Source organism: Monodon monoceros, unplaced genomic scaffold (assembly GCF_005190385.1).
Source record: "Monodon monoceros isolate NGI ecotype Baffin Bay Population unplaced genomic scaffold, NGI_Narwhal_1 Super_Scaffold_1, whole genome shotgun sequence".
NCBI lineage: Eukaryota > Metazoa > Chordata > Mammalia > Artiodactyla > Monodontidae > Monodon > Monodon monoceros.
This window is the reverse complement of record NW_021703765.1, coordinates 84,083,677-84,108,064: the sequence shown is the minus strand read 5'-3', so window position 1 is coordinate 84,108,064 and position 24,388 is coordinate 84,083,677. Positions and strand designations below refer to the sequence as shown.

The 24,388-nt window shown below is 47.0% G+C and overlaps 2 protein-coding genes across 2 annotated transcripts in view; one reads left to right on the top strand and one right to left on the bottom strand.

The window, feature by feature from the left end:
• TMEM132D (transmembrane protein 132D) overlaps nucleotides 1-5,112 on the top strand; it is a 481,047-nt gene extending 475,935 nt beyond the window's left edge. Inside the window, exon 9 of the mRNA XM_029218452.1 lies at nucleotides 3,871-5,112. Within this exon, the coding sequence (XP_029074285.1) occupies nucleotides 3,871-5,055 (1,185 nt within the window). The 3' untranslated portion in view covers nucleotides 5,056-5,112. The remainder of the gene's footprint in view (nucleotides 1-3,870) is intronic.
• GLT1D1 (glycosyltransferase 1 domain containing 1) overlaps nucleotides 5,081-24,388 on the bottom strand; it is a 134,229-nt gene continuing 114,921 nt past the window's right edge. Inside the window, exons 12-13 of the mRNA XM_029218438.1 lie at nucleotides 6,838-6,946; nucleotides 5,081-6,329 (exon numbers count right to left, since the gene is read on the bottom strand). Of these exons, the coding sequence (XP_029074271.1) occupies nucleotides 5,947-6,329; nucleotides 6,838-6,946 (492 nt within the window). The 3' untranslated portion in view covers nucleotides 5,081-5,946. The remainder of the gene's footprint in view (nucleotides 6,330-6,837; nucleotides 6,947-24,388) is intronic.

Genomic DNA, 24,388 nt, shown 5'->3' with positions numbered 1-24,388 from the left:
TCACACACCAGGTGAGGTCACACCCAGGCGAGGTCACACACCAGGTGAGGTCACACACCAGGTGAGGTCACACACTAGGTGAGGTCACACACCAGGTGAGGTTACACCCAGGTGAGGTCACACCCAGGTGAGGTCAAACACCAGGTGAGGTCACACACCAGGTGAGGTCACACCCAGGTGAGGTCACACACCAGGTGAGGTCACACACCAGGTGCGGTTACACAGCAGGTGGGGCTCACACCAGCGGGGGAATCCCACGTCTCTTGGGGTCACGTGGTGGGGTTGCATCACATGTCAGTGGGGTCGTTCACTGGGTGGGCTTCCGCCTTGAGCAGGTCACACTTCAGGTAAGGTCGCACAGTGGGGTGAGGTCATACGTTAGATCAGGTTGCCTGTGTGGTGGAATCACTAATTGGGGTGGAGGGGTCCCGCAAAAGAGTGGGCTCGCACCTCGGGCGCTCCGCAGTCTGGAGAGGCGTTGTGAAGGGGCAACTGCGCAGCCTCAGGCTTCCCAGTCCCCCCGACGGAGATGCCAGACCCCAAGGTTGCCAGGAGTGATGGATTATAGGGCACCAGGGGCCACAGAGGCTGGACGCAGTCTCCTCGCGCCCCATCCGCGTCACCTGTGCTGCTTCTCCACCCCCACCCCCAGACAGTCCTGGCTCTGGACCCCGCTGACCTCCCCGAGCAGTGGGGTGAAAGCGAGGGCGGGCACAGACTCCAAGGAGGGGTCCACAGCCTTCCGCTAAGTCCCTGCTCAAAAAAACGGGCTAACGGGTCTGGGGGTCGGAAGGAGATTGGAGGAGATGCTTCCACATTTGTCATTTAGCTCAAAGCAGAAGTAACAAGCCGGTGGTGACATCGGTCATGGCCTTCTTTCTCTTTATTGGAAGCCAGCGTGCGCTAATAGTGTGTCGTGTGTATGTGTGTACTGTGCGTATGTGTGTGTTTGTGTTACGTATGTGTGTTGTGTGTAGTGTGCGTTGTGTATGTGTACATGTTGTGGTGTGTATCATGTGGTGCGTGTTTGTGTGTTGATACGATGGTTTCCAAACAAAGAGGACTGTTGGAAGGGCACTTGGAAACGTCATCTGATCTCCTCCCTCATCTGAGATGGAGAAACTTTATTTCTTAGAAGGAAACTGGATGGAGACTTTGGTGAGCCTTGTTTAATGCCCAAGGACGGTGGTCTCAGGCTCCTGATTCTGTGTGCCCCATGAGGCAGGACTGTCCTCCTGTGGGGATGCTAGAAGGCCTCCAGCCCACATAGGGGGTTTTCGGGCAGCTTTCCTTATTGGTCAGGAGCGCTTCCTGGAAGCTCTCCCCTCGGCAGGTACATGGCCATCTCTTGCACCTGCTGAGGCTGTGACTATGTTTGGGCAGGAAGGTGGGCTAAGCTGTACCTGCCCCTGGACACACAGAGCCTTACCATTTTCCCAGCCTGTACCCATCACTGAAGGCTCCCCTGCCAGGTGTTAGCTACTCCCTTGTCCTTTCACTGTGGTCTTTGTGTGCAGGGGTTTGGATTAGAAAGCACTTGAAAGTGGATGATCTCAATAACGGATACGAATTCTTGCCAAAGACAAACCTCCCTTTTCTCAGGGCATGATGCCAGCCAGGTTGCAAGTTACAGATAGCAAAGGAGAAATAACCCGAGGCTTCTTCCTGTCTTCCTGGGGCGATCAAATCAGGTGACTGCCAGTTAGGAGTTAAGGAAGCGATAAGACACAGTTAGAATAGGGCCACGGGGCTAATCCATTTCCGACATGCAGAGCTAGGCACGTGACCCTGAGGTTTGCTCCATGCTTGCTTTGAATGGAGCTTAGTCCCTGCCTGCGACTTGGCTCTGACATTTCAGTTTCAAGAAATCCAATGTGCATTTGAATTTCCTGCTGCAATTTCACAGCCAATCCGAAGGCCCAGGTAAACCGAGGTCACATCCAGTGGCTTCTGCCCTGTGTCCTGGAGGCATTTTCCACTTAGCAGCCACCCCAAGCCGGTGGCTAACAAGGTCGGTATTTACTGGCTCTGCTGAAGGAGAAGCAGAGATCAGCAGACACATGTGAGAAGCTCCCTTCTCAGTTCAAAGACCGGGCACCACCAGGTAAACTTCACTTCTGTCGTGGTCAGTGGCTCTTTGGTTGCAAGTAAGAGAAATCCCCTCAAGCAAGTTTAAATAACACAGGATTTATTACAAGGATAGTGGGACCCTCTTAGACCCCAGCTATAAGAACTTGGGGAGACTGGGGGGTCTACAGTCTCTCTCATGTCCATCGTCTCATTAAATGAATGCTGTGCCCAGACATTTGCTTACACCTGGTCCATCGTGGGGCTCCACAGTGGGGCTTCAGTCTCCAGTCTTACATGAGCTCCGACACATCTTCCCACCACTAAGTGCTTCACCCCCATCTTAATGTTAGTTAATTTATTTATTTATGGCTGTGTTGGGTCTTCGTTTCTGTGCGAGGACTCTCTCTAGTTGCGGCGAGCGGGGGCCACTCTTCATCGCGGTGCGCGGGCCTCTCACTGCTGTGGCCTCTCCCGTTGCGGAGCACAGGCTCCGGACGCGCAGGCTCAGCGGCCATGGCTCACGGGCCCAGCTGCTCCGCGGCACGTGGGATCTTCCCAGACCGGAGCTCGAACCCATGTCCCCTGCATTAGCAGGCGGACTCTCAACCACTGCGCCACCAGGGAAGCCTCTCCCATCTTGCTTATTTCAAATTGGAGGGGGAGATGCCGGCTGGCTCAGAGCTGCAGAGATGAATGGCTCTGACAGCAGCCGTCCTATGGGTCCAATCAGCTGTGGCCAGGTGGGCAGGCACACAAGCCTCTTAGGGCTGTGCATCCTTCTAGGTTTGGGGTGGAGCAGCTTCTCCGGGAGCTAGGAGGAGGGAGGAGGGAGCAATGGGCCTCCCAGTTTGCTGTCAAGGCCAATGACATCGTCACTGAAACTGAAGGCTTAGAGGTTATCTTGTCTATTACAGTCTCCCTGGACAGACTAGTCCCAAGGAAAGCTGGTCTAAAGCAACAAAGTAAAAAGACAAGGGATTGAGATGGACACAAGTCTTGACCCTGGCTACTTTTGGGTCTCCCAGTTTCCCCCAACTGGTTGGGTTGGAGAGTGGAAGGGAAGACAAAGATTCGCCCAACAGAAAGCTTCCTAACCCTTCCCAACCCCAACCCCAACCCCAACCCTAACCCTAACCCTAACCCTTCCCAACCCCAACCCTAACCCGACCCCTAACCCTCTCTCTGGCTGGTTGGTTTTACTCTTCACCTCCAAGCCAAGACTGTCCACAAGCCAATACAAACCCATCCTTAGATGTTGATGTAGCAGGACCAACACAACCAAAGCCTGCAGCCCCTCTGGGGCACCCTTGTCTAGGTCAGGGGTTTTAACCTGTGTTGTGAGTAATGCACGGAGACTCGGTGTTAAAGCAACTTAAAAATAACGTAATAAATAGTTTTCGTTTAAATGTGTAACATTTGTAAATGAGCCCACTAACCGGTAAATCTCCGTTGATATGCAGTTGATTACTAGGCAGAAGTAGATCTTGCACCGCAGAAAGAAGCCATCTTTCTTTCAACACCTCAGGAAAGAAAGTAGATCTCATTAGGGAGGGTTATTCCTGGTCCTGTTTCATCATTGTCATTTTGCTGTTGTAGTTTTCTTTGGCTTCTACATCTTTACAAGAATTCATTTTCTTTCATACCCTCAGTACTTCTTGCCTCTTATTTCTACACTGCATAAAAGGTCTCCCTTTGTTCTTGGAGTATTATCTTTGTGACAAAGTGTCTATTTTTACTAAGACTTTGTATTCAGTGAGCTTTGGGGCCCGTTTTGATGAACTTACTTTTTTTCTTCAACAGGAAGCAGCCATCAGTTGCTGGGTCCAATTCAGTGATGGCTCTGTCACCCCCTTGGATATTTACGACACGAAAGACTTCTCCCTGATGGCCACATCACTGGATGAGAAGGTGGTCTCTATCCACCAAGACCCCAAATTCAAGTGGCCTATAATCACCGCTGAAGCCGAGGGACAAGGTGCCCTGGTGAAGGTCGAAATGGTTATTTGTGAGTCATGCCAGAAATCCAAACGGAAGAGTGTGTTGGCTGTGGGGACAGCCAACATCAAAGTTAAATTTGGCCCAAACGATGCCAATCCCAACACCAGCGACAGCAGACACACGGGGGCAGGAGGTCACCTGGATAATAATGTCAGTGACAGAAGACCCAAAAAACCCTCCCAAGAATGGGGGCGTCAAGAGGGACGGTACTACGGCAGTTCTTCCGTGGGCCTCATGGAAGGAAGGGGCTCCACCACGGAAAGGTCCACCTTCCAGAAGAGCCGTGTCCAGGAAAGCCTTCTGGATGATGACAGCCATTTGCAGACCATCTCCATTGACCTCACCAGCTTCCCCGCCCAGGTGGACCTGCCCAGAAGCTACGGGGAAATGGATGAGAATGACCTCACGCAGGCCTCCAAAGGGCTGAGCGACTTGGAAATTGGGATGTACGCCCTGTTGGGTGTCTTCTGCCTGGCCATTCTGGTCTTCCTAATAAACTGTGTGACCTTTGCGTTAAAGTACAGGCACAAGCAGGTTCCCTTCGAAGAACAAGAAGGTATGAGTCACTACCACGACTGGGTCGGGTTGAGCCACCGGGCCGAATTGTTGGAGAATCACATCAACTTGGCTTCCTCCCAGGATGAGCAGATCACCGCCATCGACAGGGGCATGGATTTCGAAGAGAGTAAGTATCTCCTCAGCACAAACTCCCAAAACAGCATCAACGGACAACTGTTTGGATCTTCAGGACCCTCACTCATGGATGGGAAGGATGAGAAAAGCGAGCCCCCGACGTCCCCCACCTCCAAAAGGAAAAGAGTGGAATTCACCACTTTCACCACCGTCTCTACGGATGACAGATGCCCCGCCGTGAACTCCATAGCGACCAGCAGTGAGGATGCCGTGAAATGGGTCTGCCAGGATCTGGACCCTGGGGGATGCCGAGAGTCATGCGGCTACATGGAAGGATTACATGAAGATGTGTAAGCCGGGCCTTCACAGACATTGGTTCTCACTCACCTTTCGGCCTTTAACTTGGGGATGTGGGGCAACCGTGTGCCCGGTGGGGAGATAAAAAGACGGGACAAGATCAGGGTGACGCTATCCACAGAGCCACAGACAATGACCCTGGCTCCCCTGGGACAGCCCCGAGTTGGAATTGATGTCCACATTCCAGGGTCCAATGTTTCTGTCAGTGTTAAGGGGTTTATCATGCACGGCAAGATTCTTATATTGGAAGAAAGATGAGTTCTGAATCACTGAACTTCAGAGAACCTCCAGGAGAGAACAATCCCTCTCTTGCCATCTCACTTTCTTTCATCAAAGCCACACAGCTGCCGTATTCAATGTTGTGGACCACAGGAGAAAAATGAGACTCAGGTTGGGCTCAAGGGGATGGGTGGGAGGAAGCGTGTCATTGGACCTTGGGCAGCACATCTGGCTGTGAGCATATGAGCAGAGGTGGAGTCTAGCGCCACCTAGAGTCAGCTCCTGGGAAGCAAGAGTTTCGAGTTTCGAGTTATCTCCCAAAGGCTGGGGCAAAGCAAGGCAATCGCTGACAAGGATTGAAATGGAACAGGAGGGTAAATAGGCCACCAGTACCTTTGTAACTAGATGCCAAGAACAACCACCCAAACAAACAAAAACGCTCTGAGCCATTCAGAGCATCCCTTTACTAGTAAACTAGGGAGCCTGGGTATAGACTTTCAACTGGGTTCGAAGGACCAGAAATTTTTTTTTTTTTTTAGCAAATTCACTATGTTCACGTTTGTACTCCTCCCCCACCACGCCCCACATCGCCACCTTTCCAAAAGTCATTGGTCACTCGGCAGTGGAGAGCAGTGTCACCATTCCCTCTCTTCCACTGTGACATCTGTGTCAACCACCAGGTGACATTATATGCTGAAGCCCCACTGGGCAAACTTCACACGTGTCCTTCTTTGAAGAGGCTGGTCTTGGAGGGTCAGCAGCGCTCACAAGGAATTCAACACCCAGGGATGCTCCTTCCCCTTGCTTTTCCGGAAAGCAGGGTTCTTCTGTGATGTGTCTGTGGACAGTCCCATCCAGTCTGCTGCTCAAGGTTGATGAGATAAATCTGGGTGTCCACACGGAGGGTACAGGGCGGAGAGAGTTGGGACTCGGGGTGTGCGATGAGGTGGGTTGGGCAGGAAGCCTGGCCCATTCACACACACGGGGCGGTGGGGGGGGCGGGGGAGGCTTCTTCTCCACCTTGGAGGGATGGAGGGACCTGAGGTAACCACCTATGGGGCAGAGAGCTGGGTTATTCGAGTGTTGGGTTCTAAGGTCAGTTTCTCTTTCTCTGTGCCTCTCTGTCCCTGTGTCTTTCTGAACCTATCTCTCTGCTTCCTCTGTCCCTCTCTCTCTCTCTCTCTCTTTCTCTCTTTCAGTCTCTATGCATATAATTGAATTCTCCTGAGACCAAGTGTGTAAATTCCACCAGTTCACCCTCTCGACCTCAGCACTCTCCCCCAAACTAAGGTGCTGTCCGTTTGCTCTAAGACTGAGATTCCAGCAGCCATCAGCTACCTGCTCCTGTCCCCCACTTGACTTACATTGTCTGGCTGGGTGATTAAACTGTCACCCCTTTTCAAGGATAATCCTTTGCTTTCAGTAACCCCCCCCTCATTTCTTTCGTTCTTTCCCGCGTGATGTTCCGTTTCATAATGCTGCCGCTGCCCCCTCTCAAATCCGTCTGCGTGCAGAATGTATTGTACATAGTAAGAATGTAATATATATTTATAAACTTACCGGCTGTAAATATAAAATTTGCCTTCCACGGCTTTATGGCTGTCCTTTGTCTTTCTACACACTGACCCCCTCCCAGCGGCTGGCATCCATGGCAAATGGCTCTCCAAAGCTGAGCTTTGGGGAAATGAAAAAGCAGATTGAAGGATCCCGGCAACAATCCGATTACAGTCTTACGCAGCGTAATGCCTCTCTCTGCATTGAGGCGATGTTGACACAGGATGACAAAGTACATTCTGTACTAAGTATCTCTCCTTCAGGACCTGAAAGGATCTGAAAATCAATCACACGTGCAGTTCTCTGCTAAAAGCCTGCTGACTGATGGCAGTAAGTGAGAACCACGGCAGGCAAGCGTGTGGTCCAGCCTCCCTTTGGGCTGGAGCAAAAAGGGCTCTGTCCTGTCTTTGGATCTCACACGTACTTTCAGAGGTCAATTTCCTGAGGCACGTGTGTGCCCGTGGTGACTCTGGGCTGGGGCGTTTTTAAAAAGGTTGAGTTTTAGATTCCTCTAACAATCAAACGCCGTCCCGAGACGATTCCCCAGAAAAAGAAGTCGCGTGAAATCCTTGTCTTTGTGCAAACAGTGTCAAGTGATGGATCATTGACTTATTCACCTGGTATTTATTGAGCACCTCCTGTGTGCTAGGAGCTAGTGCAAATACAGGAGGTAAGCGGTAAATAGAACAGACCCAGGCCAACGCTCAAAGACCATACCTCTAGCCGGGGCTGGGGGGATTAACAGCAAACGAAATAATTTTCAGATGGTCATAAATTGTATGAAGGATAATAAAACAGGTTACAGAATAGAAAAAAGACTGAGTCAACATTTAAGACTTTGGCCACTTCACCTAAAAAATCTGGATCTCTGCCTTCTCTTGACAATTCAGACACTCTGGGAAAATGCGGCTTACAATCCAGCGTGGCCCTTATTGGACATGGTGAATTTGCTGCTGTTGTCTCTAGGCAGACGTCCCTGCAGGCCTCTTCACACCCAGTCTCCTCAGCCCAGAGGGCAAACTTTCATTTGCCGTCTATGTCACCGTTTCTCCTCTAATAGGGAAATACTTCTCCCCAGCCATGTCTCTTAACCCCCAAGTGCAGAAAACAAAAATAGATGGAGGGAGCTGTGTGTTCTCAAGACAGAATCAGGAGAAGTGTATTGTTATATGAAAGAGAGAGCGCACCCCTGTGTGTCTCCTGGGAAGAGAGGGAACATCGCCTAAAGAACACAGCTTACGGTGATCACACCGCCCTCTGTGCACCCAGAGCCCGAGAAAGAAATGCTATGAACGTCTTAACGAACTGACTTTTCAACAGGGTGTCTTTGGGGTGTGAATAAAATAAGTGATGCTGCTGGGTTCCTCCTAGCCTGACCTGCTTGCTCATTTCCACCTCCCGCGCCAAGCCCCGGCCCCCCTCCCTGAGACAGTGAGTTCAGGTCCTGTTGCCTAAGACCAGACCCCTAAGCGCATGGAACCCGGGGTCATCAGCGCCCCCCAGTGGAGGCCGTGGCTTCCTGCGGCTTTTGGTGCCCCGGACTTGAGCAATCCATTACCAGCTGCCGTAACAAAGTCCCGCAAGCTGGGGGGCTTGAGCAGCAGAAATGTGCTCTCCCACGGTCTGGAGGCCGGAAGTCTGAGATCAGGTGTCGACAGCGCTGGTTCCTTCTGAGGCTCTAAGGGACACTCTGGTGCAGCCCCTCTCCGGCTCCCGGGGGCGGCCAGCCACCCTTGGTGTCTCTTGTCCTGCAGCCGCTTCACCCCATCTCTGTCTCCGTGTTCACGTGGTGTTTTCCCCAGGATGCGCCCGTGTGCGTGCCCAGATTTCCCCTTTTTAGATGAACAGCAGGCAAGTGGGAGTAGAACCCACCCTGTTCCATGAAGACCTCGTCTTAACTAACTGCATCCACAAAGACCCTATTTCCAAACAAGGTCACATCTAGTTACTGGGGGGGTCAGGACTTCAAAACCTGAATTTGGGGGACACAATTAAGGCCATAACACCGGCCTCTGGCCAGAGGTCTAGGGCAGCTAAACTTGTGTGCAGACCCAGGGCAGCTGACTGCTCTGCGGACCCACCAGGGCACTGGGCTTCCAGGAACGTGTCTTATCTAGAAAAGCCTCACCACCTCCTCAGTTTCACACCCACTTTACAAATGAGGCTGTGCTAGGACACCCTGGGAGAGCAAGAGAATGGTTTGTCTGTTTCCCTCTGGGGAAGCTCAGAACTGTGAGTTAACTACCCCGTGTGTCATTTTCCAAGATGCAGTCATTAGCTCCCACCGGGGATGCCCCCCCCCCCCCGCCTCGCTTTGCTGTGGCTGCAGCCATGGAGGCTCCGGCAGGAATGCAGGTGAAGCAGGGATGCTCCCCCAGGGTGGCTCAGGTCCCCCAGCCCAGGGATCAGGGATGACCTGAGGGGTGATGAGCGAAGAGGATGCTGTGGCCAGAGATCCGAATGCAAGTTTTACCCCTGACTGGCCCCAGAAGCCTTCCTGTTAAGTTCTCTACCATACATTTTGCCTACATCTGGCCCCAGCTGACGTGTGTATCACATGATGGGGGGGGAGGGGGGAGTGCTAATCTGTGAATCTAGCCTCCTGCACATAGGAGGATTGAAGAGTGCTAAGGCTACGTGTCTTGGGGCTTCCCTGGTGGTGCAGTGGTCGAGAATCCGCCTGCCAAGGCAGGGGACACGGGTTCGATCCCTGGTCCAGGAAGATCCCACATGCCGCAGAGCAACGAAGCCCGTGCGCCACAACTACTGAGCCTGTGCTCTAGAGCCCGCGAGCCACAACTACTGAGCCCACACACCACAACTACTGAGCCCGTGTGCCACAACTACTGAAGCCCGCACACCTAGAGCCCGTGCTATGCAACAAGAGAAGCCACCACTATGGGAAGCCCGCGCACCACAACAAAGAGTAGCACCCGCTCGCCACAACTAAAGAAAACCCACATGCAGCAACGAAGACCCAACGCAGCCATAAATAAATAAATAGATAGATAGATAGCCATAAATAAATAAATAGATAGATTTTTTTTTAAAAGGCTACATGTCTTTTGGGAGGTATATCACAAACTACGGGGCTTAAAACAACAGGAACGTATTCTCTCCCCGTTCTGGAGGCCGGAAGTCCAAAATCAGGGAGTTAATAGAATTGGTTCCTCCCTTGGCTGTGAAGGACAGAATCTGTCCCATGCTCCTTCCCTGCCTTCTGTTGGTCGCTGGCAATCTTTGGAATCCCTTGTCTCTTTCCAAAGACCCTCTTTCCAAATAAGGCCACAGTCACAGGTTCTGAGGGTTAGGATTTCAACACATCTTTTGAGGGAGACAATTCTACCCACTCCAGGGAGGAAGTAGTCCCCTTAGGAGGGGAAAAGTCCTATCCTGATGTTTGCATTGCAAGTGATTTTAAAAATTGTTTTTTAACTGGACTTCAGGAAAAATAATAGGGGAGGTGGACGGAATTTATTGCTCCATAGGACTGAACAAGTGGAGGTGAAGCTGGCTTCAGGAATGGTTGGACCCAGGGTTCTATCTCCTCCCCTCTCTTACTCCACGCTTAGTATTTGCCTGTTTGACTTGAGGCTCAGGTCATCCATACAGTGGCCTCCGGAAGCCCTATCCTTGGCAGCTTCACAGCAAACAATCTCAGAGTAAAGACAGTAAGTGTCCTGACACTTTCACATAAAGTCCCTCAATTGACCCCTATTGGCTGACTGGAGTCACAAGCTGAACATAAGTCTGTCACCTGCAAGATGTAATGTTCAGGCCTCCATCACAGACATCTCCCTGTAGCTGGAGCCTGGGGGAGAGATTAGTGCCTTGCTGTTTCAGCAGCCAATCAACTTATAGTTTTTTTTTTTTTTCTGGGTTTTTGTTTTGTTCTGTTTTCTTTCTAATGGAGGCGTGGAAAAGTTCTAGGTTCAGTTGAAGTTTCTGATGAAGAAACACAACTGAGATTTCTTTCAGTGATAAAATCTACATATTTGTATTTCAAACAATGTAGCTAAAACGATGTAAATTCCTCCTTTTTTCCTTCTTTGGCTTAATGGATATCTTTTATTCAGTATGAAACCATTATACTCTATGGTCCACGTGTTAAGAATAAATGTACATTAAATCTCGGGTAAAAAACAAAAAAGTAGGGACTCAGAGTGAGAAAGGACAAACTTCAAAGGGAGAATCAAGATATTTTTGCTGTAAAAATGAATGTTGGTCCCGCAAAGCAATCGATCCCCTACTGGCTTTTCCTGGCTTCCTCACTTCTCCCGCCCACAATTCCATTCCCATGAGCTTTGCTTTCTGGACATTCAGGAAGACCCTGGAACCACATGTACAGGACCCCAGAAAATTGAGGTTCATCCTGAAGAAGAGGTAGCAAATCTCTTCACAAACCAGCTGTGTGGGTCCACCCTGGAAACCCACCCACCACTCTCTGGCTGGATCCCCATGAAAGAGTCCCATGGGCCAGCAGACCCTGTGTCCCCTCCTCTTTCCAGGACACCCAGACTTCGAATTTCTCACGGTGGTTTTTCCCTGATGTTCAATCTAGTCCGATCTGCCAGTTACGCTAATGGACTCAAAGCATGATGACCGACGTTTGTTTCATAAGTTTAAAAGCTTCTGTCTTGCTCTCCTTTGCTCCCCCTGCCTCCAGAGCATTTCATGGCACTTAAATGAATCTACTAAGTAGACAGTCAGTGTTTGCTAAATGAAAATTAACAGGGTGACCTTTTAAAAACATAATTCAAATCATGTCACTCCCCAGCTTAAAACCCTCCAATAGATGCCATAAATCCTAGAGTGAAACCTGGACTTTGTACCGTGGCCGACAGGTCCAGCGCGATGCAGTGCCGCCCATCACCCCACCCTCATTTCCCACTGCAGCCCCTCTTGCTTCACCAACTCCAGCCCCACTGGTTTCCTTCTGTCTATTCTTCTAACGAAAGACGCTTATCCCCACCTCGGAGATTTTGCCCTTTTTGCCTCTCCTTTCTGGAACTCTGTTCTCCCGTATTGTCACAGGCTTGACCCCTCCTTACCATTCAGGTCTCAGCTCATATGTCACATCCTCAGTGAGGCTTTCTCTGCCCACCTTAGAGTGGCCTCACACCCCCTCCCGTTCAAGTCCCCCTTCTCTTGTCATCCCATTTTACAGACTTTGTAGACAACTCTGGCATTGTCCTTTCCAAGTATTGCCTTTCTTGTTTGTTGTGTGTCTTCCCTAGCAGAATGTAAGTTCCAGAAGAGTAAGGATCTAGTCCTACCTGTCCTCTGCTGTGTACTCCATGACTAGAGCCATGCCTAGCAAGAGTCAGCAATCAGTGAACATTTGTCTGGAGGGATGGAGGGGTGGATGGATGGATGGATGGATGGATGATAGATGCTTGAATGGATGAACAAATGTTTGGATGGATGGATGGCTGTTTTAGATGGATGGATGGATGGATGGATGGATGGATGGATGGATGGATGGATTAGATACTTGAATGGATGGACAAATGTTTGGATGGATAGATGGATGGATGAATGTTTGAGTGAGTGGATGGATGGGCAGACAGACAATGAATGGTTTACAGAGCATGAGTGATGAGGGCATAGTCTGATAAATTAAGCTGGCCACCTAGTGGAAACCAGGAAACTGAACAATAATTTAGGAAACTACTATAATGTAGTTATGCTGCCTCATAGATGTGACACCAGCCTCTTCCCCTGGGCCAGTAGACAAGTCTTCAGATTCGATCACTTCAGGGGCGACAAATATAGGTTGATGCAACTCCTGCCCTCAAGAGGGGCAAAGGAGATAATACCTCTTCTCATCTCTTTCTATACAGACCTTGCTGGCTTACTGTCTCTGAGTGTAGCATGGTAAGAATTAAATATCCCCCCTCTTCCCAGATCAACCTGTGTGGACGTCTTCACTTTAGTCAGAATCCTGCCAGCTGTGCTCCAATCAGTACCTCCAAAGTCTACTGACAAATAGACATTTCTCTGGCTTTTTCATATCCCCAGGGAAGGGAGGGGTTTCCCTTCTTTGTCTAGAGCCCCCAAATACTTGGGCGTGTTTTAACACATGGAAGTTGTGGTAGAGACAGTCGTTCTCGGTACATTTCCCAGCCAGCCTTGCAGTTCAGTTGGGTCCACATGACTAGTTCTGGCAACGAGTGAACCGGGATGACAGGTCACTCCCAGAAGGGGCGGTCAGAAGCAAGTGTGAGCGAGCGCCCCATGCTCTCTCTTATCCTGCCTGTGTGACCGGGAAGACGTATGTTTTTTGTTTTGGGTTGTTTTTTTTTTAATTAAAATAGAGTTGATTTACAATGTTAATTTCTGCTGTACAGCAAAGTGATCCAGTTATACGTACATATATACATTCATCTTTTATATTCTTTTCCATTATGGTTTATCCCAGGATACTGAATATATAGCTCTGTGTGCTTTACAGTAGGACCTTGTTGTTTATCCATCCTAAATGTAATAGTTTGCATCTACCAACCCCAAACTCCCACTCCATCCATCCCCACCCCCCCCACCTTGGAAACCACAAGTCTGTTCTCTACGTCCATGAATCTGCTTCTGTTTCATAGATAGGTTTATTTCTGTCATATTTTATTTTATTGTTTTTTTATTATTTATTCTGTCATATTTTAGATTCCACGTATAAGTGATATCATACGGTATTTGGGGAAGACACACGTTGGCGTGTAGCACCACCAGTTGGAGAGAGCCTGGGACGGTCCCTGGGTGGCTTCAGGATGCTCGCGGCTCTGGAGAGGATCGGACCCTCCCAGGCTCTTCTTGATGAGAAACAGACCTTGATTCTGTCTCACTAACTGCTATACTGGCTTCTTTACAGCAGTACCTGCTCCCACCTGATGAACGCACAGTCGTCCAGTAGAAGCCGCTTGGTTTATGGAGTGGCTGGATTCCTGAGAGCCAACCTTCCTGTAAAGATGGGAACACAGAGGGAGGGGCCCCTGGATTCATGCCCGACTGGGTAATTTTTCCCCTTTAAGGACTGCATGACTCGGTTGCCAATGTCAGCTTGGCCCGAAGGAGCAGAACAAGCACAGCATCTTGAGAGGGAAGAGGTCTCCTGAGGTCTAATTGGGATTCTTACTACCAACTTGAATGATTGGGGACTTTCTTGCCAGTGCCTCATAGCTGGTGTGAGCCAATTAGGCAGCCGAGAACAGACCGTCTCTGCTTTGCTCTTTGCTATGTCGCCCAGGAGCCCAACGTTCCCCAAAGGCCTCTCTGCTGGCTGGGCCTCCCAGCTCCACTGGCGGCCCTGCTCCCAATCTACCCTTTGAAGCACGCGTATCGACATACAGATGCTGGTGCTATAGTTCCAAGGAGGCAAGTTCCACTCAGCCGTGCTTCCTGGCTCCCGTCCCGGCTCCCCTGACCCACCAAGCAGCTTAAGGTCAGGAAACAGCAGGACTGAACGTGGTTCCAACTGCCACTCCTGTGAGTGGCAGGTGTGGGCAGAAATCTGGGCTTGGACCTCAGTGTGGCCTCAGCTGCTGGGAAGAAAGCTCACCTTGCCTGAAGTCCTCTGTGTTCACTTGGTGTTTTTTTGGTTTGGGTTGGAGACTTTAGGATTCTCTACATAAGTTATCAAGCCATCAAATAGCAAATAGTGACAGTGTTACCTCCTCCCTTCCAGTATGGTACCATTTATATCTTTCTTTTATAACATCTTTATTGGAGTATAATTGCTTTACAATGGTGTGTTAGTTTCTGCTTTATAACGAAGTGAATCGGTTATTCATATGCATATATCCCCATATCACCTCCCTCTTGCGTCTCCCTCCCTCCCACCCTCTCTATCCCACCCCTCTAGGTGGTCACAAAGCACCGAGCTGATCTCCCTGTGCTATGTGGCTGCTTCCCACTAGCTAGCTATTTTACGTTTGGTAGTGTATATCTGTCCATACCACTGTCTCACTTTGTCCCAGCTTACCCTTCCCCCTCCCCATGCCCTCAAGTCCATTCTCTAGTAGGTCTGCGTCTTTATTCCTGTCTTGCCCTAGGTTCTTCATGATCTTTTTTTTTTTTTTTTAGATTCCATATATATGTGTTAACATACGTATTTGTTTTTCTCTTTCTGACTTACTTCACTCTGTATGACAGACTCTAGGTCCATCTCCCTCACTACAAATAACTCAATTTTGTTTCTTTTTATGGCTGAGGAATATTCCATTGTATATATGTGCCAGATCTTCTTTATCCATTCATCTGTTGATGGACACTTAGGTTGCTTCCATGTCCTGGCTATTGTAAATAGAGCTGCAATGAACATTGTGGTACATGTCTCTTTTTGAATTATGGTTTTCTCAGGGTATATGCCCAGTAATGGGATTGCTGGGTCATATGGTAGTTCTATTTGTAGTTTTTTAAAGAACCTCCATACTGTTCTCCATAGTGGCTGTATCAATTCACATTCCCACCAACAGTGCAAGAGGGTTCCCTTTTCTCCACACCCTCTCCAGCATTTATTGTTTCTAGATTTTTTGATGATGGCCATTCTGACCGGTGTGAGATGATATCTCATTGTAGTTTTGATTTTCATTTCTCTAATGATTAATGATGTTGAGCATCCTTTCATGTGTTTGTTGGCAGTCGGTATATCTTCTTTGGAGAAATGTCTATTTAGGTCTTCTGCCCATTTTTGGATTGGGTTGTTTGTTTTTTTGATATTGAGCTGCGTGAGCTGCTTGTAAGTTTCTGAGGCTCCTGAGGTCAGAGATGGGCAAAGAATGCTCTCCTTAAACAACAGCTCTGGCTCGCACCACTGGATCCGGGATGCTCTGCATTACTGAGCCATTCAACCGAGATCTGATTTAATGCAGCCCTTGGCTCAGTGCGCTCGGCAGAGGGATCCTCGGGAGAAGCACTCAGTGGAATGCTGTCGGGAAGACCAATGCTGAATGCTGGGGAGGGGTGATGAGTAGAGGTTGGGTGCAGAGGATGGCCGCTGGTCCCAGACACTGGTGCCTCCGATGATGAATCAGCCTCTAGGTGCAGGTTTCAAGGAGATCCGTTCTTGTATGGAGCCAGTTTGGAGTTATTTAGGTACCTGGCCAAGCGCTCCCCCCACAAAGAAAGATTCTCTCTCCAAAGTACACTAGGCGATTTATCCCACAACTGGACCTGCACATTTGCCCAAAGACAGATGTAGGCCTAAGGATATTTCTTGCAGAGCTCTTTTTAATGACAGAACCCTGGAAACAATCTAAATGTCCATAAACAGGGAACTGGCTACAGAGTCCATGGGGCTCCTCTGGGTCTCTGGGTTATAACCAGCTCTCAGGCCCCAAGGGCTCAGTACAGGCTTCCAAGGCCTTTTCTCAACCCATAAGTGTCTCCAAGCTTCTGGGACAGTATACTCTACTGGTGTGAGGCATTGACTGCAAAAAGAGGCTCCAATCCTTTTCCCTGTGGGTCACACCATCTGCAACATGACTCTGAAGTGCCTCCTGTTAAGAGGTAGAGTGTATTTCCCCACCCTTTGGATGTGAGCTAGTCTTGTCACCTGCTTTAGCCCACAAAGTATGGTGGAAGTGACACTGTGCCTTTTCCACACCTAGGTCTCAAGAGACCTGCTGCACCTCACTCTTTGGAGCTCGCTGCCTCCCTGTCAACAAGCCTGGGGTAGCCTGCCAGATAATGAGTCATGTAGGGCATCAAAGGAAATCCAGTCGTCCTGTCAAGTCCCCAGACACCCGAGAGTCCAGCCAAAATCAGGAAAATCGATCTAACAGTTGACTCACCAACTGACATAGGAACATCAGTAAGCCCAAGCAAGATCAGAAGAAATGTCCAGCCAATGCACAGACGCAGGAACTAAAGAAATATTTATTAATTTAAGCAATTGGATTTCTGTGCTTGGATGTTACGCAGCAATAGCCAACTGATACACGTTGGTAAGGCCATGATGGTTCTTTAGTCTCCAGAGTCAGTGTGGCTTCCTGTTGCCACATAGGATTCTATAGTTTCCATGGTTATAGGGGGTCCGTGGGATCTTCCCCGGACATATGAAGTCACCACAGGATCCCAGGAACCCCCTTCTATCATCATCGAAATAGGTGTCTCTGGGGAAGATGTTGGCCACAGTGCCACCACAGCCATCAAGGGGATGTTGTCACTGTGGGTGGCTCTGGAAAAGTCAATCTGGGTGTTGGCTGAGCTGCCCACCCCCCTGTTCACCAGCATGATGTCAACTCTAGAAGGACTGCCCACACCGTGTCTCACACCAGGGATAGCTCTATGCCGTGAAGTTTATGTAAAGCATACTGAAAGGAATGAAGGACGTCTTTATATAATATGGAACACTCCGTGTTCTATCATTAAGTCAAACATGCAGATATAAGGACTAGGGCTAGGTCACGCTTAATCAAAATCTATTATTACTGGAGCAATACATAAGAAACCAGTAACTAAACCCACACTTATATGGTCAATTAATCTATGTCAAAGGAGGCAAGAATATACAGTGGAAAAAGGACAACCTCTTTAATAAATGGTGTTGGGGGAAATGGATAGCTATATGCAAAAGAATCAAACTGGACTACTTCCTCACACCACACACAAAAATCAACACTATATATACACAATGGAATATTACTCAGCCATAAAAAAGAATGAAATATTGCCATTTGTGAAAACGTGGATGAATCTAGAGGGTATTATGCCGAGTGAAATGAGTCAGAGAAAGACAAATACCACAATCTCACTTATATGTGGAATCTAAAAAGCAAAACAAAAAACAGATGCATAGAAACAGAGAAAAAAGAGGTGGTTGCCAGAGGGGAGAGTGTGGGGGGCAAAACAGGTGAAGGGGATTAAGAGGTACAAACCTGTATTCATATATTAAATAAGTCATGGGGGTGTAATATACAGCATAAGGAATACGGTCAATAATATTGTAATAACTTTGTATGGGGACAGAGGGTCACTAGACGTATTGTGGTGATCATTTCATAATTATGCAAATATCAAATCATTGTACAGTACACCTGAAACTATATTTCAATTAAAAAATAAAAACAATAATAAATCTTAAAAACTAAGAAACTAGTAACTCTGTTTGACTCTGGAAAGAATCAGAGGACAAAAGGTGGAGTGGGAAGGATATTTGTTTTGTCTTCTTGACTTATTATTTATGCTAGAGAAGCAGTACAGCATGGTGGCTTAAGGCCTGGACTTGTGGCCAGAATGCCTGGGCTCAAATTCTGAGTTCCTTGGTACTTGCCCAAGATTGCACATCTCATAAGTAGCAGACCCAGGATATGAAATAAGACAGGCTACCTCCAGAGCCTGCATTCTTAATCCCTGTTCCATAGATACATGTGGCATGTATGTACACACATACACACAGTAACTCAAGGTGACAATCCCAACTTACATCTGTGTATGTCTGCTACAGATAAGACTCACTTTAGGGGACTTCCCTGGCGGTCCAGTGGTTAAGACTTCACCTTCCATTGCAGGGAGTGTGGGTTTGATCCCTTATCGGGGAGCTAAGATCCCACATGCCTCACGGCCAAAAAACCAAACAGACATAAAACAGAAACAATATTGTAACAAATTCAATAAAGACTTTAAAAATGGTCCACATCAAAAAAAAAATCGTTAAAAAAAAAGACTCACTTTAATTCCTTCATTTTCTACTTTTGTTTTCAAGGCATTCAGCTGTCCCAGTGAGACCAAAACTTCTCAGTGATTCAGTGGAATTCACCTTAGCTGAGCACAATGCATGTTCCTTGTGATTTATATCTGCAGATGAAATGTCCTGTGTGAAACGTTATCATATTAATTGCAGCTTCTCAATCTGTTAACTGGGCTGCGCTGGCAATCATGCATTTATGACACCAAGGCTGAGCCCAGAACTCACTCAACTTGGTCATTATCTCAAGGTAATGATAAGTAGACCTGTCCATGGTGCTTATCAACCCAGTGGAGAATAAAGAATAAAAATATGTGCTCATCTAGATGCAAGACCTGGACGGTAACTGGGAGACATTGAGAGTAACTGGGTTGTATTTCCAAATCTGCAAGATTAGAGGGAGGTTGGCCAAGCCAGAAAAGCTATACCTGGAGAAAAGGTAGCCGGGTAAAGCTTAAGTAATCCCATGAAGAACAGAGGCTGAAGCTTGGGGTGGGAGCGGCAAGGAGTAACTTGATGCATAAACCTTACACAAGTTCCGAATTCTGCAGTCAACACAAAGGGTAAATCGTTATTAACGGATTCCAGAGGTCTGGGCTGGGTGATAATCAGCAAAGGCTCCTCCTTCCCCAAGAGAGATGCTGGCAGTGGTCTGTCAGCATTGTAGGAAGCCCCAAGGAAAGCGTACCAAGCCTCCTGCATCCCCAGCTGTGCTGCTGTGAAATTACCCCCAAACCACCTTTCCTGATTTCAGAGATGACTCTGAGTAACCAGAGCTCCTAACTCTCACATGCCATTTGGAGTAAAATTCTAGGCATTTTTGCTGTGCTGTCTGTCCACTGACGGTATGAAAATGACAAAGTAACACGTGTGCAATGCCTTCATGTGTCTACATAATGATGTCCTTGGATAGAGGAATATTAATTCTACAGGGTTTGAGAGGGGCAGGTACAGGAAGCTTAGCCGGGATCTATACAGAGGGCACACGGCTGACAGATAATTGCCCAGAGCAGCAAATACCACCTCCCTTATATCCAGATTAATAATATTTCTAGCCTACTGTGCTATCTAAGTGATGTGATACCACTGGCAATAGTGATGGGAAATTGCTCTCAGGTACCTTGTTTGGAGAGGATGCAGAGAGAACCCACAGGAGCATCAAAATAAACCTTGTCCACCAAAGAAGTCACTATTCTTGTGACCACAGTAAGAGGCTTTCCTGACCTGCCTCATTGTTTGGCATTATCTTGGGTGTGGGCAGTTTTACCGTTCAAGAGAGGCAATGGAATATCCTTAACAGGCAAGAACTAGACCCAGACTCCCTGGGTTCAACTTCTGGCCCTTCCACTTTTTACTTTGATGCACTTAAGTAATTGATCATCTCTCACCTTTCATTTTCTAATCTGTAAAATGGAAATAACAGTGAACTCCCATAAAATATAATTGTGAGCACTGAGCTAATAGGTACAAACTACTTAGAACCATTTCTGACACAGCAAGAGTTTAATGAGTGTTTGGCATACTGTCTTCTTATCTTCAGCCCCAGGGTGTTTTAAAAATACCTCACCTCTCTTTCCCTGTGGCAAAAAAAATGGCATTTTCTTCTAAGAAGCTTATTTAAGATGGTCAGTTTTCTTGGTGGCAAGCAACGGAAATTGACCCATTATTGGAAAGATACAAGAGACAGGGATAAAATCCTGGGAAATGAGCAGGGACCAAGGGGACTGCAGAGACCCAGATATTGGAAACCACGGCAAAGGTGACAAAAGCCACTTAATGTCCCGGCCACAGGTGTGACCTCCTATATCCCCTACCTCCCTGTACCTGTTACTCAAGAATCAGAATCTTGGAGAAAGAATCAGGTTGGCCAAGTCCAGGCCACGTGCTGACCCCTCGCTGTCAGAGACAGAATCTTACTCCTTCAGCTTCTACAACAGAGAACAGTGAGGGCTTCCCTAAAGGGATCACCGGTGTTGCACAATCAAAAGGTGACAAAGGTCCACCCCAAAGGGAGCCGCTAATTTCTGAGTAATGTTCCCTCAGAAGACAGAGGGGGTCCCACCAATAGATCCAGAAGAGTTAAAACCCAAGAACCCATGCAGTAACATGAATGGACCTAGAGATGATCATACCAAGCGAAGTAAGTCAGACAAAGACAAATATCATATGACATCATATGTGGAATATAAAATACGACACAAATCGACGTATCCACGAAACAGAAACAGACTCACACACACAGAGAACAGACTTGTGGTTGCCAAGGAGCAGTGGGGTGGGAGAGGGATGGATTGGGAATTTGGGATTAGCAGATGCAAACTAGTATATATAGAATGGATAAACAACAAGGTCCTACTGTAGAGCACAGGGAACTATATTCAATACCCTGTGATAAACCATAATGGAAAAGAATATGAAAAAGAATATATATGGATAAGAGTCACTTTGCTGTACAGCAGAAATTAACACCACATTGTAATCAACTATACTTCAATAAAACTAAAAAAAACAAAAAAAACCCAAAAAAACCAAGAACCCGTCTGGGCTATTTGATGGAACCTAAAGCAAAAACTTGGGCTCAAAGGGGCTGTAACTCTCATTCTCCCCTCCCCTCCTGTTTCTTCCCAGTTCGTGGACGCAAAGAATTACTGAAATTAAATACAGCAATTGAAGCTGCCTATTGTCTCCTGGTCTGTAATACATCACAGTGGCACCTTTACATTCAGCTATCCATCTGAATGGCCTCTGGTGTGTGGTTCACACAATGGTTATTGTTGTGAAAAGAGACCCAGGAATACACTCTTGCATTATTCACTTCATTTATTTTGATACAATATTTGGAGCTACTTCATTAAATTTGCTTAAAGTGTCCTGTCATTTTTCCGTCTGCCAGTGTCTGTTGCACACAGATAATATAACACACAGAGGGTGAAAAAAGTTTCCTTGGAAAGGAATAGAAATTATTTAACGTGATTTATAGATTGGCCTGAGCGTTTGTCTTTTCTCCCCTCAAAGGCTTCAAAGAGCATGAAACATTTCATTAGTAAACATACCAGTGATTTGGTTTCTAAATGGCTGAGACATTAAGCTGTTATTTTGTTTTGTTTTGTTTGGAGGGGAAGGTTTCTCTGTGTAAAGCTAGCTCTGACAGCAGAGATGCTAAACAGGCACTAGTGCGTGTACTTTCAACTTTTATCCACGTGAGAGACCGAAATCTCCAACTTCTAGGCGATCTTGCTGTTCAATCTAAGGGAACAGCCGGATTCTGAGTCGCCGCCTCATTCAGGGCACGTAGCTTTTCTACAATTAATGACTTGGTTACCCGTAGCTGAGAGATGCTAGGTGAACCAGACCTTAAGAAACTTGTTGAGTTCAACTGGATTTAAAAGTCCCTTGCCCCAGTTTTACAGTGGGAACCCTGAGACCCCAGGTAAAACAACAAGACCTGAATGAAGATGAGTCGAAATGACAGAATGTCAGAATTCCTAACCCAGGGCTCATCCTGTTAGACATACAGGCTCCAAAATTATCCAGAGATGAATACACAGAGAAGGAAGACAGTGCAAACAAGAAACCAGTATGTGTTTCTTTTTACTTCCCCAGCGTTCAGGAGAGGGAAAAAGTTCTGTAAGGGTGCAGTTGTGTGTACCTGCAGTGGGGCATCAGGGGCTGGGCCCCTGCAGGTGTGTATAGCCAGGTCCACTCTGATTGGTCAGGGTTCGTACTAGTTATTAAATATTTTGAATACAACCACTACGTCCATCAAGAGAGGATCAGTTAAAAGAGGGCATAGTGAAAAGATGCTCAACAACAGTAATTATTAGAGAAAGGCAAACAAAACTACAGTGAGGTATCACCTCACACCGGTCAGAATGGCCATCGTTAAAAAGTCTACGGAGGGCGGAGTCAAGATGGCGGTGTGGAAAGACGCAGACTTAGTGTCTCCCGACAAGTAGGGCGCCTGCCGGCCGCTGGTGGGGGATTCTGACACCCAAGGAAATGGGAGGCCTATCTACACAAATGAACCTATCTACGAAACAGAAACAAACACACAGACATAGAGAACAGACTTGTGGTTGCCAAGGGGGTGGGGAGGGAGAGGGTTGGACTGGGAGTTTGGGGCTGGTAGATGCAAACTATTGCATTTAGAATAGATAAAAAACAAGGTCCTACTGTATGGCACAAGGAACTATATCCAATCTCCTGGGATAAACCATAATGGAAAAGAATATTAAAAAAAAAAGAACATATATAGGTGTATAACTGAGTCACTTTGATGTACAGCAGAAATTAACACAACACTGTAAATCAACTATACTTCAATTAAAAAATAAATAAAATTAAATTTAAAATGAGGGTATATAGTATAATGCCTTACTGTAGTACTTACATGTTTCCTGTTTGTATAATACCTTACTGTACTATCTACTCCAAAATGATTTGAAGATTAGTGAGAAACTGAGGAATAGAAATGAACATATAACAATTATTCCTTAAGAAGGAAGTTACAAGACAGTTTTTCTAAAGCAGGTGAAACTGGAATTAAGCAATATATATATATATACACATATATATATATACCTAGATGTCCACATTTTTAGGTTCAGTTCACATTAATAAGGACATTAAATAAAGAGATTCTTTGGTCACATAAAAGAGCTGATTTTCACTATCCTTTCTCCCTAAGCACCAATGTTGTCTTTTGTAGTAATTTATTGTCTTTTCTTTGGTAATGTCTTCTCATAATATAAAAGATGTAGAAATCAAAAAAGAAGGGCAAAATCAAAGGAATGTGAGAACTCTGTACATTGCTGCAATGATTTTTAATTTGCTCAAATGTTTTTCTATGAAGCTTGCAAAAAACATTTTTCTAAATTGTGAATGCCAGAATAAAGCACCTCGACTTGCTACAGCAAGTTTTAGAGAGAAAAAGTTGGTATTATTAATTTTAAAGTTTGTATTGAAAAGTTGCCTTTTGAAAGGCATTGCATTATGTCCGAAGAATTTAAAAATTAAAAAAAAATAAAAGAGGGCATGGTGGTCATGTGTTGTTTTGCTGTTTTGGTATCACCCTGAATTCGGTGACAGCATTGCCAATTTCCTTTGGAGGAGCTACGTTTCCCCTAACAGATGCAGTCTGGTGGAGCTGTCAATCAAGATGCCTGGATCTCCTCCACTCAAAGGATGTCCACCTAGGTGCCCCTAGTTTCTGCACCCTACGCATGTTGTGATCCCTTGGTCCTTTCCTGTCCTTTTTTTTTTTTTTTTTAAAGAAGATGTTGGGGGTAGGAGTTTATTAATTAATTTATTTATTTTTGCTGTGTTGGGTCTTCGTTTCTGTGCGAGGGCTTTCTCTAGTTGTGGCAAGCGGGGGCCACTCTTCATCGCGGTGCGCGGGCCTCTCACTATGGCGGCCTCTCTTGTGGCGGAGCACAGGCTCCAGACGCTCAGGCTCAGTAATTGTGGCTCACGGGCCCAGTTGCTCCGCGGCATGTGGGACCTTCCCAGACCAGGGCTCGAACCCGTGTCCCCTGCATTAGCAGGCAGATTCTCAACCACTGCGCCACCAGGGAAGCCCCTTTCCTGTCCATTTTAAGTCTAGTTTTCAGCCTAATTGCCTTTTTTAAAAAAAATCTATAATTATCTTTTTTATTATTTTTTAATTTAATTTTTATTTTATATCTGGGTATAGTTGATTTACAATGTTGTGTTAATTTCAAGTGTACAGCAAAGTGCTTCAGTTATAAATATACATAGACCCACTCTTTTTTAGATCCTTTCCCCATATAGGTTATTACAGAGTACTGAGTAGAGCTCCCTGTGCTATACAGCAGGTCCTTGTTGATTATCTACTTTATATCTAGTAGTGTGTATACG